General features: G+C 36.6%; 1 protein-coding gene across 1 annotated transcript; it reads left to right on the forward strand.

The window, feature by feature from the left end:
- Positions 1 to 1508: 1508 nt before the first annotated feature.
- On the forward strand, positions 1509 to 7819 carry LOC132558928 (uncharacterized). Its single transcript, XM_060223547.1, has 3 exons — positions 1509 to 1716; positions 6086 to 6259; positions 7404 to 7819. The coding sequence occupies exons 1-3, from the start codon at positions 1509 to 1511 to the stop codon at positions 7817 to 7819; spliced, it is 798 nt and encodes a 265-aa protein (XP_060079530.1).
- Positions 7820 to 15725: the final 7906 nt, after the last annotated feature.

Here is a 15725-nt window from a genome sequence, read left to right on the forward strand (position 1 = left end):
ACATCCCAACAACGCATATGTCAGGACAGTGATCTAGTTCGGGGGAGTTTTCTAGTTCAAAACTTTTCTCTAGCTCAGGACAGCTATCTCAGGCCAGTTCTCTAGTTCAGAAAAGTTTTATAGTCCGGGACTGTTTTCTAGTTCAGGACATTTCTCTAGTTCGGGACTGTCCATTGCAGGTTACCATTATCAAAGTATCGTGTCACATCATAAAACCAGTTTGTATAAGACATGTTGTATTTTTGGTCCTTTGTATATCAGGTCGGAGGTATATATAGACACTTGTTTAGTTTGTCGTATTGATTTGTATCATGTGGCCACGTCAAATGTACACATACAATTCGCATAGCAATGTTGATGTAAACGATTTTTTTTTCAACATAAGTATAAAAGAAAGCAGTGTTGATTGGAGCCTAACAAATTCAAACCAGTCCGTGGTTTTAGCAGTGGTCAATATTGAGTGACCAGTCCGCCTTTTATACATATTAGTGTTTACTCGCCGACTTGCAGTGGTCAAACCTCGAGGGCGTCCAAAATTGCTGAATCTGTTCGTTCGTGAAATTCAATTCAGGTCTAGTCGCGGTTACAAGTTGTTAACATTTCGCACGAAGAAATGGTTTGCCAGCTCGTTGGTCACTTCGGGCGCGTATAATAGTACTAATATTACATACCGATTAGACCGTAAGGCACGTGATATTACAATTCTTCAGTGTGACAATATATTGAAATACACGTAATAACATTTCAACGATTGCTATCTTAACTTAAAAAGGTTCAACCTTAGGATTTGCATATAAACCATTCAGCTAATGCTTCAGTCGTGTCTAATCATAAATTTTATATCACACAGCTTGCACCTTGTATCAATTGGGGCGTATTAGGTATCAGTTGGTATTGAGTCAATATATATGTCACAGGGCCTTACTGTTAATCCCAAGTCGGATTCGTCACATGTGTATACACTTTAATTAGCCAGTAATCCTTTCTATTTACTCGTTAGTGCGAAGAATGAGTTTAACAATACTTATCGCTTGTTCAGAACACGGGAGTGGTGATTACATTTCATTGTCAACAGTTGTCTGGTCGTAACGTGTGTATAACATTGAATAACCTTCTTTTTTAAGAACAACTCAGTTCTTGGTCTTTCTACATAATCTAAGTCGTGACTCTAAACGTGCAAGGTGGATGCATTTTTTTCTAAACCAATCGACCGCGATAAAAACTCTAGGTCACGAAAAGGGTAAAAAGGTTCCAGTTGACTGGTCACAAGTATGTAGTACACCTTCTTGGTTGACATTCTGATGGAATGGTATTGATGCGGTTAGAATTACCACTATAGCCCCGTTCATACAGAGCTCCCTGCCCTTTTATTTACGTACTCGCCTGATCAGACTAGCGTGACGCCGACGGAGTTGAATGACTTTCTGTTGATAGTTAAGGGAGAAGGCAAGAGGTTACGGGACAAGCTAGCACACTCGGGTGGACGATCCAGCACCGGACAGAGAAACATGGCTCGGGAAGAGACCAAATGGTTCGTGCTACTTGTCCTTTTGGTGGCATTCGTACTGGCTCTAGTAGGATTTGCCACGCCTAGCTGGAACAAGATCTCCACAAACTCCACTACCACCCCGACAATCACTGCCGGATTTTTCGACGTATGCGTTTCCAGCACGTGTAGAAGATATCTCGAGTACTTTTCCTTGACCAAATACAGCGGTAAGTTATCATAATATAGGTAATTTTGAATTTAAACAATGGCACTTCTATCGAGTAATGTATGAACGGCCATATCTAAGTCCGTGTTTTGACACACGCCTTTTGTTTTCAAGCGATATATTGTGTTGCCTGAAAAAAACATATTTGTTTTAACACATTTTTTGTTGTAATCAGGTTGTCGAGAAGACACGCGAAATGGCTTTAATTTGAAAACTTATCGCCCAAGCCGCGGGGCTGAAATGTGTGTAGGTGTATGATGCTTTTAAAAGTGCTTAATACATGTGTGACTGTACTGATCCATCTTAAAACTAAATCATTCAAATACCCGCTCTGTTGAACCCATATGATTGATTAGGCAGTGTGAATACCCGTACAATATCTTACTATATCATTTGTACAACGTATAGTACAACACTGTCTCTTATACATCTGTGAAAAATCTGTATCACTTAGATATTTTTAGAATATTGTGGCAAATTCTTTTTCTTAATTGGAATTTGGACTAGATTTTATTGTGGAAATCTTGAGAAAAAGAAGAACAAATTCTCATATGGCACCTTTCTATTGGCTACTAAACCTTCTCCAACAGAATGCCATGCACATCGATTTATGAACCGTGAAAAAATGTCAGCTATGGTAAGTATTTAAATACAATGAAAAGTAGTACAACCTTCGTTTAGCTCCAGTAACATGTCGTGTTGGATGAGTACATATTCGGTACTAAGTTTCATATAGGTATCGGATATCTGTTATAGTAGCCGATTTATAAGATACGTCTAGTAAGTAGGTCGTGACGAGCCGAAGGAAGGGCTTTATATGAAATAGGCGTGCCCATTATAAAGGGTTTGAACCGTTTGCAGATTGTTTTACATCGTATGTACAGGGTACATCACGATGTCTTAGTATGACACATCGACTGTTTAACTCAACAACTACATAAAACGTTTTCACGTGACCAAACGTAAATACGATACTCGGGCGTGTCAAAAGTTTATACCTTACAGAACACTGATCCTGGTGTAATTACCAACACAAATTTATAACAATGCAGATCCAAATCTTATAACTTTAAAAAACAGCATTTCATGTAATAAATTTCAATGGGCACTGCAGTCTTGAATGTAATTAACACAGTCCACGTAAAGCAGCATTAAATGTAACCCCATTCAGTGAAACAGTTGTGGATGTAAACATAGACCGACTTGTCAATTTATATACAAAGGACTGCTTTGACCTCACTTTGGGATCGGCAATTTCAGTGCAATGGTTGAAAAGGTGTCTTCAACTTGGTTCACCATATAGGACGGCATAAATTTTTCACTCAAGGACCTATATTTTGAACTTACCATCATCATATGTTGAGTTATCCTGTGGTGAATTATTCAATCGCCGTCATTCGTCCGTGGTCAGGTCATCAACTGTCTTGTCGTAAATCTGATTTTTTTTGCTCTTTCTTGAGTTTACAGCTGGGTGGATCATTCCCAAAAGGTGTTTCGCTTGGTCGCTTGTGTTGTTTTTATTATGGGTCTCCACGATTAGAAAAAAAAAACTGTTGTCAGGCCGCCATCTTGGATTTTGGCAATGAAAGTCTGTTATTGCTATTTCATAATAAATACTTAATGGATCTTTCTCAAAATCATATGTAGGTTTTCCTTATGTCCTAGTTATTCCAATGTAATTTCGGGACCGGCGAGAAACGCAAAATGACCTACAGGCGGTCGACTGTTATTTTGTGAGAGAACGTTTGCTATTGCCAGAGACATATATACCACATATATGTCTCTGCTATTGCTAAGTACCTTCTCAAATTTCAAAATGTAGGTTTGCCTGTATCCCTAGCTGTGCTCTTTGATTTTCGGTACTGACCACAAAAATTTACATGACCGACAGTCAACCATCTTGAATTTTACTTTTAAAAAACATATTAAGTTTAAACAATTGTGAGGCCGATAACCCTCAAGGACCTGTTAACATAGAAAACAACACACAATGTAATGGTAAACAATAGTTGGAGAATGTTGACAAAGAATAGTTTGAAACTGTGGATAGAGATGTCGTTTATTTAATACAAGCGACTGACGGTTGGGAGTTTACCCAACTGACCAGACTTACACAATAATTTAAGAATATGTGTAAAAACCAGTTTACCGCCGACGGCTCTACGTGTCTATGTGTCTGAGACAGATCTCAACCATTTGATATCTGTTCAATGTATATATCTGTAGAGTAGTAGTTGTAGGGTCACTAAGTATATCAAAACATTACCAAATTAACAAGCTCATTCATTACTGATATGGTTTCGTTGATCCGGTTTTGACCGATGGAGGATTGTTATCACAAGTCCACTCACAATTACTCTCACCTTTGTTTAATACAATGGATATCGTTTGTTTGACGTAAGATAGAGGACGAGTTGAACAATAACCAATAAACCGGAAAATTTCATACACTTCATTCATGGACACGAACGTATCGAACCTAATCTCCCGAGCACGGTAACCATGGCAATCATATGAATAGAAAGCAGTCCTCTATATAGACCGAGTCACTGAACCGAAACACGACCGTTGTGTCCCAACATTCCTTCTACAATGGCGGAGCCGTGGGTTAGATGTGCATTTCATGACGGATATTAGTTTTTTTTTTCCGAAAATAGAGTCAGCTAACGAAACCTAAATACACTGTGTTGTAACACATAGGTCCTACATATCGATAGTCGTTGTCTTCCTACCCAAATTTGTAACTGTGTCCACTTTTGTATTCCTACCCACATTTGTATCTCTGTCCAATGTTGTACTCCTACCCACATTTGTACCTCTATCCACTCTTGTATTCCTACCCACATTTGTAACTCCGTCCAATGTTGTACTCCTACCAACATTTGTATCTCTGTCCACTATTGTACTCCTACCCACATTTGTAACTCTGTCCAATGTTGTTCTCCTACTCACATTTGTAACATTGTTGTACTCCTACCCACATTTGTATTTCTGTCCACTGTTGTACTCCTACCCACATTTGTAACCTTGTCTACTGTTTTACTCCTACCAACATTTGTAACATTGTTGTACTCCTACCCACATTTGTATTTCTGTCCACTGTTGTACTCCTACCCACATTTGTATTTCTGTCCAATGTTGTATTCCTACCCACATTTGTATCTCTGTCCACTGTTGTACTCCTGACCACATTTGTATTTCTGTCTCCTGTTGTATTCCTACCCACATTTGTATTTCTGTCTCCTGTTGTACTCCTACCCACATTTGTAACCCTGTCTACTGTTGTACTCCTACCCACATTTGTATTTCTGTCCACTGTTGTATTCCTACCAACATTTGTAACTCTGTCCATTGTTGTACTCCTGACCACATTTGTATTTCTGTCCACTGTTGTATTCTTACCCACATTTGTAACTCTGTCCAATGTTGTACTCCTACCCACATTTGTAACTCTGTCCACTGTTGTACTCCTACCCACATTTGTATCTCTGTCCACTGTTGTACAATTTTACGGAGTTGCACTTTAACCTCAACTTTAACCCTATCCAAGTTTGTATCCTTGGTTACATTTGTACCCTTGCCCACAGTTTTATCTACATTTGTATCATATTCCACACCTGTATTCCTACCCACACTTTTACTACTACTCACATTTGTACCCCTGACCACAGGGATGATGATGATGATGATGATGGATATACCCCTACCCATTCTTATACCCTTACCCACAACTGTACTCATACCCATATTTGTTCTCTAACCCATGTAGGTCAGATTACTTTTTAGTTGTGTGTCATTTTATACTGAACGAATTGTCATCTCTAGTTTCAACGTCCCATTCGTAAAAAACAGCATTCAAATGGAAGTTCCTACTGACTGTAGTACTGTATACGGTGACGGACCTAGAGTTACACTTTACTATAACACGTTCGGTTTTTGTAATCGTTTCTAGTCTGCTTCCTAGTTTGTATAATACGATAAATAAAAGTGAATTAGTTGAAAGTTCTTCATGGAGCTGTGGAAATAATCTGGAATAAACAGACTCAACAAATTGTCACACTGATACAATATACATCACTGATACTGGAGCAGATAAAAGTGAAAATATTTCATTATCTGCTAATGTATGGGAAAGACAGGACTAGTTACCACTCTGTTTTTATCTCTACTTTATAAATGACCGTTGTTGGCGATTAATACAGTTCAATATGGATGCTGGAACAGTAACATCGCCAGATTGTTAGTTTATGTTATCTAATTAAAATAATTTGAACACCAAATTTTAACTTGATTGTGTTGTGTAGGAATGATACATCTAGTATATTTAAAGCATCTAATGAATAAAAACGTCCATTGCTTTTGTTTTACAGACGACCTAATTGGCTGTATCGTCTTCTGTGCTTTCGGAATCTTCTTTATCGGTCTCGCCCTTCTCTTTACTTTCTGTTCCGTGTGCCGCTGTGACGAACTCCAGGGAGACTGTGGAGGATGTCGGACCGACAGGAGGCGCTATCTCTATGTAGCATGGTTTACCTTAATTGGAGGTAAATGACGTGAAACAAACAATTATGTTTGTATGTTTATGTTCATTTAGAAAAAGTACATGAATCACCGTACTCACAAGAGTCGATTATATGTGAATAAGAGTCATGTCATGTCAATATGTGTTGTACACGCGTTAAAAGTCCGTCATTTTAAATATGAATTAAGTTTAAAAACCGAGATGTAAGTTGATGAAACAGGTGCAAAATATAAATGAAGAAAAGATTTGCCCGGATATCGTTGAAAAATACCTGGTTTACTTAATAATTTACTGATTCATGGACAATTTACATCTTGACCAACCCGACTTAATTCACAAGGTTAAACATAACAAAACTACCAGGTATATAAACAAGTGCCAAACACATCTTACTTAATGACATCCAATGAGATCACCATGACGACCATAGTACTTGTCAATCTCTATCTCCCGATACCCAGTGTTGTTAGTCTACCAGTTGTTCTTATCTTATTTTGTGATACTGGGAACAAGCCTGACATTTACGGAAGCAAAGCAAGTATATGTTAAACACGTAAAAATATCATAAGGCTAGCGTTACACATGCATAAACCCGAGTTAATCATACATCGATCTGTCATTCGGACATAAACATGGATTATACATGCATTAAACTGTCATATGTGCATAAACCTGGATTATGTATACATCGACCTGTCATACGTGCATAAACCTGGATTATGTATACATCGGTCTGTCATACGTGCGTGTATAAACATGGATTATACATGCATCGATCTGTCATACGTGCGTGTATAAACATGGATTATACATGCATCGATCTGTCATAGGTGCATAAACCTGGATCATACATGCATTGATCTATCATACGTGCATAAACCTGAATTATAAATACATCGATCATTCGTGTATTGACATGAGTTATACGTGTATAATTCTGAATCTGAATTGAATGGATTTATAACCAATACAACACTGACAAACTTTCACTTGCACATACATCATTATTGACTACCCCATTGAATTCATCATCATTTATTACGTATTGATTGCGTCATCATTGATTACGTCATTGATTGCGTCATCATTGATTACGTCATCACTGAATAAATCATCATTGAATATATCTTCCTTGACTAATCATTATTGATCACATCTGTTGACAGGTCTTTTGCTGATCACGACTGTGATTTGGTTCTACATCAGCCAGATACGTAATCAGGGAGGCTTGTATGGGATTACTAATTCCGTGACTAACAAGGTGGATTACTCGCTAGCTTTGGTTGCCGCTGCCGGAGCTGTCGCCGTAGTACTTGCTGTCATCATTTTCCTCGTGCGTCTACGGATGTATGATTATTACGAAGACGAGGAATACGAACGCCGTCCTCGCAAAAGAGCTCCTCCTGTTATATATATGCAAGAGCCTCCAAGGATGCCCCGCGCAGAGCCACCGCCGTACGTGGTGGCACCTCCCAACTCCTACAGGTACTCGTACAAGAATGAGCCACAGTACGTAGAGTACGGCAGCAGGCGAGCGGCTTACCCTGACAAGAAGAAATACCTTACATACGGGGATTATTAGACAGTCAATTTGTCTTGGTAGAGATTAATGAGAGCTAATAATGCCGAACACAATTTTCTTGCTGGAAGACATTTCAGCTGACAATTTTGTCAAGAAGATCTCGACATCACTCTAGTGATTCATAAGAAATGATCATTATTTACACAGTATGTTGAAAGGATGTATTTTTATTGTGATCTATGAATGGGGTTTGAAGATACGCAACGATTTCACAAAGTCCCGTAATCTACCATGTTATGACGATAGCTTCTGTATTCGATGTATCTACTAAAGTATCGTGTGTATTTTCACTTGTATCGGGTATACCGACTCCTGACTAACGCATATCTCCCTCTTTATTGAGTTATCTGCCCTTCTATGGGGTTATCTATCTCTGTATTGGGTTATCTGCCCTTCTATAGGGTTATCTATCCCTGTATTGGGTTATCTGCCCTTCTGGATGGTTATTTATCCTTGTATTGGGTTATCTGCCCTTCTATAGGGTTATCTATCCCTGTATTGGGTTATCTAGACTTCTATAGGGTTATCTAGACTGTCATTGGGTTATCTACCCTTCTATAGGGTTATCTATTCCTGTAATGGGTGAAACTTTTTCAATATCCGGTTATCTATCCCTGTAGTGGGTGAAACTTTCCTTGTTTCCAGTAATCTATCCCTGTAGTGGGTGAAACTTTCCTTGTTTCCAGTAATCTATCCCTGTATTGGGTGAAATTTTCCTTGTATCGGGTTTTTCAATCCCTGTATTGAGTGAAACTACCTATGTATCCGGTTATCTATCATTTCATTTGGTGTATCTACCAACATATCGGGTTTACCGGCCCTTGTATCGGCGGTATCTACCCTAGCGGGTAGCAGGTGTATCCTAACTTTTCTATGTCTGATTTCATGTACGTTTATATGTAGCTAAGTATAGTAATCATTTGTAACGGGTATTTCTTCAAAGTTGTTTTAAACTTTTACACTTTAAAGAAATCATCGGATGTATCATTGCAATTCAAAGTTGGTACTTAAAACATCTGTGTCATTACACCTGTATGTTGTACTTCCACGTATCCGGGTGTATTAGTATATGTTAACTGTTCCGTGTGTAACACATCCAATGGAAGGTATATATTACGTACATTATAACTTTACCCGAGTGTCAAAAGAATATTGAATGATACAGTGAATAATAATCAAAAAATATTTACAGAATCATCAACTATTGAAATCTATTTTTATATTACTAACAGTATATACTCATTTTCTCATATATGCATATATATATATATATATATATATATATACATATTGTAAATGTGCATGTTAAGATGTAAAAAAAATGTGTTATCATTTTTTATATATATTTTCTTTAATAATTCCAGAATACATTAAAAAATGAAAACAAAACATTCGTCATTTCCTTTTTATTTTATGATTTGTAATCATGTACAACAAACAAGCTTTGCGATTTTTTCTCTCGCACTCGGCGAAAAGTCGAAACTTCAGCGAATCAATAGTTTATAGGTAAGGAGTTTTGATGCCTACATGCCGATACATAAAAGTCGACATGACATTATGTTAATATGGCCGATAAGACTCACGGAGAACGCAGGAAAGCCTATTAGGGTTAAATTAAAAAGGGAAAAAATGTTATTGTGGTTAAACGCGTACTTTACTTATTATTGTTTCAGTGGTGATCTCGTTATAACGCGTTGTTGTCTCGGTATAACGCGTTGTTGTCTCGGTATCGTTTCTGTGGTTATCTCGTTATAACTCGTTGTTGTCGCGGTATCGTTTCAGTGGTTATCTCGTTATAACGCGTTGTTGTCTCGGTATCGTTTTAGTGGTTATCTCGTTATAACGCGTTGTTGTCTCGGTATTGTTTTAGTGGTTATCACGTTATAACGCGTTGTTGTCTCGTTATCGTGAGCACTTTACCTCGTATAAACTTGGAGAATTTTGTTTCGGATCACTCTACAATATCAATTCAAATTAACAAGTTTACAGAAGTCTATCATAAAAATTAGATTAAGTAACAATTAAATTCTTCCTGCCCTGACCTACTCGCAGATAATCGTAATGACCTTGTCGGAAGATGGCTGAAATATTCTAGCTTATTTTAGGAAAAAGATAATGCGGATATCCGGGAAGTGACACTACGTCGTAGCAACTACAGAACCGGATGGTTTGAATTGATATAGATGTGAGGACGATAGGAAAATCGGACGTAATAAGCTATCGCACATTTGTGCGCATGTTGTGCGGTTCTATCACACAATTGTGCGATTCTATCGTGGTTGATATAAATTTAGAAATTACTTATAAATAAGTGTGTGATAGGGTTTATTTATTTCCTGAAATTATAAGAATACACCTAAGTATATTTCCTAATTAAGCAATTTATGTATAGATTGGACACTTGTAGATGTATCACATACACACTGAATAGTTAGATACACTCGTAATTTTAAGTGTTTTGTTTACAACGAGCCACACATGACTAGCCTTAGTGTACGGATAGACGTCTCTTTATGTCACAGAAATTAATCATTTAAAATGCCATACAGTCAAAAAGGATTTTTTTTCATTGTTTTTGTTTTTTTTTTTCTCTCATTCATTTTGCAAACAAAAAATATGTGCTCAGGTAAATCTTCAGTGTTGCGTTGATCCGCGTCTGTCACGTATATACCCGAATACAGGTACACGTTCGTTGCCCGAGGCACTACTACTCGCCACTTTCTAAGGTGTGAAACTTAATACGATAAGACTAATTAATGCAGGTCCAGCGTTATTTTGAAGACTGTCGAATTGAAAATGACTTTTATAACCACGGATCAATTTCAATGTTCGTGTGATCGCTGTTTGGTAAAAACTTCACGAATTTTCCGTTTAATTTTCAATCCGTAATATAGGTCAACCATTTTGACCAAACCGCACAAGATGGGCCATCCTATCGCACAGTTGTGCGCACGGTACTTCATCGTGCGTGTGTGCGCACGAAGTGCGTTGTATGGTACCACAACTGTATAGATGGACGTCATTTGGCCCCAACCCCCTGTCCCCAGAAATGTTAGATACATCTTTTTTAAAACAAAATTCGTCGCCCTTTTCCAAGGATGCCTCTGACTATATTTTGTCAAAACACATTCATTCCAACAGAAGGAAGATTTTAACGAATTTATTCAGTATCCCGTATAAGGCCTATCCTATTAAGCTCCTGGGCCCATTGTTTCAAAAGAACCATGGCTCCCTTCTGTCAAAGATTGTATTCAGTCCATCTACAACAAAATTGATTTTTTTTTTTTTTTTTTCATCTCTTTTTTTTCACAACATTTATGCAAAGACATATATATTACAAAATAATTGGTGATTATCTTACTCCCTTGCACTCACTTTCACCTTTCACTAATAAGCATAAATACTTCTACTTGAACATTTATCATCATCGTCATCATCATCATCCTTATCATACACATCATCATCATCATCATCCCCACACACAACCATCATCATCATCATCATCATCATCAATATATACATCTTCGTCATCACCACCACATGCAACTATCATCTCATCATCATGCACATCATCGTCATAATCAACAATCATCAATTCTCAATTCATCCACAGTCACAACCATATTCACAAACATTCTCTCACATATTCAGTGGCAAAGGATCTCTGCCGATTTATGAGTGTTCATTATATAGATACATGTACATCATATATAATTCATTTTCACACGAGACCTTTCAATTTTCATACACTCACTCACAGAGAGAGAGGGGGAGACAGACAGACACAGAGAGACAGAGAGAGAGAGAGGGGGGGATATTATAATGTTTCTGTTGACAATAAGCATCTGCATAAGAATTTAGGAGATATTTAAAATATTTTGCCATTTTCCCAGTCTTTTTGAAAATTATGTTTATCTTTATCATCTTTTCCATTTGATATCTATTTTTGTATTTCATATGATTCTTTTATTGAGCCTTTAAGACCAGTTAAGGATAGTGGTTTTTGAAAGCATCTTGTTTTGTAAATATAATATTTCATTATAAGGATAATATGATTATCTACATTGAATCGGATTCGATTTTCTTCAAGTATACCAAATATAAAAAGGGGTAAATAATGAATCTAACAAGGTTTCAAAGTTTGTTAACAGGTTTTGCACCTGAATGCATTCCCATATTGCATGTTCAACTGTTTCTATTTCTGACTTACAAAAATAACAATATGGATTATCTACTAATCCAGCTCTATGTAGATATAAGTTAGTCGTTAAGACGTGCTAATTGATTCTGTATTGGAACCACTGTAATTTTGTATTTTTTTTTTTTTTTTTTTTTACTTGAAAAGGCATTTTATAAATATTTCTCCAGATATTATCATTAAAGTCAAAATATTCCCACCTCATTTTACCTGTTAACACAGTATCATTTTTACTAAGTAAACTATAAAAATCTTTTGCCCCTTTCCTGAGTTTTAAAAATATTTGTATATTGCTGGGTATAAACGGATAACTTACATTTTCTAATTCTTGTCTTGTACCTGAGACAGATGTCTCTTAATAGCAGAAATCAGACCTTGATACTGAAGAAAGTTTGATTCAATGTTAAAAAATTGCCTGAATTCTTGTAAAGTATAAAATAAGTTGGTATTATTCATACTCATAAGATCATTCACTATGATTATTCCTTTCCTGAACCAGTTTCCATAGAAAACACTGTTATTTTTTTATTTTGAAAGATTTGTTGTACCATATTGGCATTGTTGCAATGGAGTTATCTCCCTTAGATTGATTTTCACTTACTTTGACTAATTAGCTCCATGCATTAAATACATCTTTCCAAAATAGGTTTTTGAAAAATGTCTATATTTATATAAGTTTTTAAAATTCCCTGCCATTTACCTGATGTAATATACAATCTTCTTATCCATGTTAAAGGACCTTAAATGTATCATTTTCAACCCACCATATATAATTCTTTATTGCTATGTCCCTTTTAGTTTTACCTACCTTGCTTTTCCATAAGAAATTGAATAATTCTGTGTTAAGATTTCTAAGAAAATATTCATCTGGATTAGGTATTGCAATAAATAGGTGATTTATTGCAATACAATCAATGATTTTATTATATGAATTCTGCCTATTGCTGTAGTGATCCTCCTAGACCAAGTATTGATAAGTGTCTTTATTTTAACTACACAACGTAGTTTTTTTTTTATCATAATTCAATCTAGGGATGATGTGTAAATCTACATGAAAGTTAATACCAAGAAAGTTAAATGTTTTAATTCCCCTCTGTAATTTCCGTTCTGGATATAGAATTTCCTCACTATATTATTTACTCCCTAACCATCTAGCCCGAGATTTTGATATATTTATTTTCGAGTGATAGTTTTGAGTTCACAATATGCATCCAAATAATGGTGTATGACATTACCAAGGCACACGGCGGCCTACATTTTGTCATGATTCCATCACCACTTTATTACATTTCGTGGAGTTTTGGTCAGAAAACAAATTCGTTAAAAATGGATAATTGTGGTTTTAAAACGAGATATGGTATTACTAACTCGTTTCGACGAGGTTTCTAACGAGAAAAATAATTTTGTTTTGTTTTACAAAATGGCTCTACAGGCTTTCGTAACCCTTTTCACCATCAAGAGGGTGTACATTTGTATAATCAATTTTTTGCTTTTTCATTTATGTCCTATGGGTGTTATTTCAATGTATGTAATTGTTTGCTTGTAGTTAATGGATCGTTGATGTGATATCAGATGTTATACAAATGTAATTCCACGTTCCAGCCTTAGATATATATTACCTAGCATCTACAACAATGAATAAACCTTTTCTATACCCAGGTGTGTTTTGTTTGGAGAAAAAATTATATGGCTTGTAGTAAAATGCCGCTAATTAATATTCAAAACTGACCATTTCAGAATTTGTAGAAATATCGTAATTCATTACAAATCGTAACTTTCACATACATGTAATACAAAACAGTCGAGAACTACTTATTGCACGTTTGACTTTCCGCGAGTGTGTTAAGCCATTCCGGTCAAAGTTCACCGTCTCAGCCAATCAATATAAGTCGACAAGTGTTGTTACTTGGATAGCATCCGCTTATTGTGGTAGAAAAGAAACCGTCATCCTCTCCTGCAACATGTCATGGCAGAATTGCAAGTACGGTGTGCAACACCTTGTGGACAAAACGAAAAAGACTGGTTTGATCCTCTTATGTATATCAAACGAATCTCGGCACCGCATAACGTTATATTGTAATGACTTTGAAGTTGGGTGTCGCTCCACTTTAATCTCCAAAAGGAGCATATCAGTCTGTGATTGGTCAGTTTTTGTCTCCTGGAACCAATCAAATTACTTCGCTTGTGCCTTCAATTTTGGTATGACATGTTCCAGGGGTGCAGAGAGCGAAAGTGATCGTAACACTTGGAGAATCGAGGATGTCTTATCGTAAAAAAGTAAAAGAATTTTTTTTAAATGTATATATATATATGCGGCGATGCCACTGGTCCGTTCAAACGTGTAACTACATCTCGATGCCTTGCGACATCATATAGTCGCATCATACAGACTGATCAAATGTACTTTACATATTCCTAAAGTAGGCATATTTCATAATTATCATTGAAACGATATTTCTTTTCTATAACATGTTTACATCTTCCAGCAGCCAAGTGTGCAAATGAAGGGGAGTAACTCGAACATTTTTTGCGTTAATTTGCACGTACAAAAGTGAAATACCACATTCTTGTCTAAATATAGACCTTGCCGAACCAGTTATATTACTCAAAAGAAATGAATACAAAAATTGAACTCCACACAAAAGATGGTCCAATACAAAGTCACCAAACCAGTTGTGTTTGTCTTAATGAGTCCTCACCGCTATGACCAGGACGTCATTCAGTAAAGTCACTGGGGCGTGAAGGTTTTGGTATATTCACTTTGGATTATCAATGATCGACTAATAGTGACGACTTATTTACACAGTGGGTAGGCGAGGTTCTCAAACAGGTACGTGTACACGACGGTCTCATTATTTCTACAATAACTAGTGTTTCGTTAGTCGGGTGTGAATATAATAGGTAGGGCACACACGTGTGTACCTCAGTAGTAGCAGCAGTACGAGTAGGGTGTGCCCATGCCGGAGGGTTTGGGGTAGGTGTAAGCAGGCACGTACTTGACAGGTAAGTTTCTTATTACTGGAAATCGTTAGGCGTGATACATGCTTTGTTTTGTTTGTGTTAATCAGTAAATTCTGGGTACTAAGTTGACCTCCAGTGCTAGGGTAACGATACAGAAGTTTGCATAGCGATCCATCAGGTCATTGTGTGCTGTTCACACTTGTCTTTGATAATACACCCTTGATTTATATTCTATAAATCAGGTTTGTTTTGGTGTCTCATTAGCATTATATTTGCAATTTAGCTTTAACATTTAATTTTTCATGTGAAAAAATAAATGATTACTGAATTCCGTATATGATCACTTTGACAGTTAGTTGTCCATCCGGTTTCAGTTAAGTTTCAGTTATTAACTTCTACGCGTGATTAATCAAGTAAATTCGTGATGTAGAGAACACGTTTCTAAGAGGTGAGAGATCTAACAAACAACAAGAGACAACAAACCAAACAAGTGTGTCTCGTGCACATCTCTAATAATTATGTTAATTTTACATTTTCCCAATTATTTACTATATAGTTTTACTGTGTATTATGTGTTTACTTAATATTATCCCATTATTTGACATGTTTGATTAAGAAAATTGTCAATATATAATTTACAATGAGCTCTTAACCGTTTTACTTATTGGTGCTGCATATTGCAGGTGTGTAAGCGCTCAAAGGCCGAGGGTGACGATATACTCAGGTCGGCTAGGGCACTGATCCAAG

The sequence above is a fragment of the Ylistrum balloti genome, unplaced genomic scaffold, assembly GCF_031769215.1.
Source record: "Ylistrum balloti isolate Yb309-2 unplaced genomic scaffold, AGI_CSIRO_Ybal_v1 Utg370840, whole genome shotgun sequence".
NCBI classification, from domain to species: Eukaryota; Metazoa; Mollusca; class Bivalvia; order Pectinida; family Pectinidae; genus Ylistrum; species Ylistrum balloti.

Bases quoted from the DNA above. Each gene is read 5' to 3' on its own strand.
- LOC132558928 (XM_060223547.1), top strand. From the start codon at position 1,509: ATGGCTCGGGAAGAGACCAAATGGTTCGTGCTACTTGTCCTTTTGGTG. The intron at 1,717-6,085 runs GTAAGTTATCAT...TTTGTTTTACAG, and splicing joins TTCCTTGACCAAATACAGCG to ACGACCTAATTGGCTGTATC. The intron at 6,260-7,403 runs GTAAATGACGTG...ATCTGTTGACAG, and splicing joins ATGGTTTACCTTAATTGGAG to GTCTTTTGCTGATCACGACT.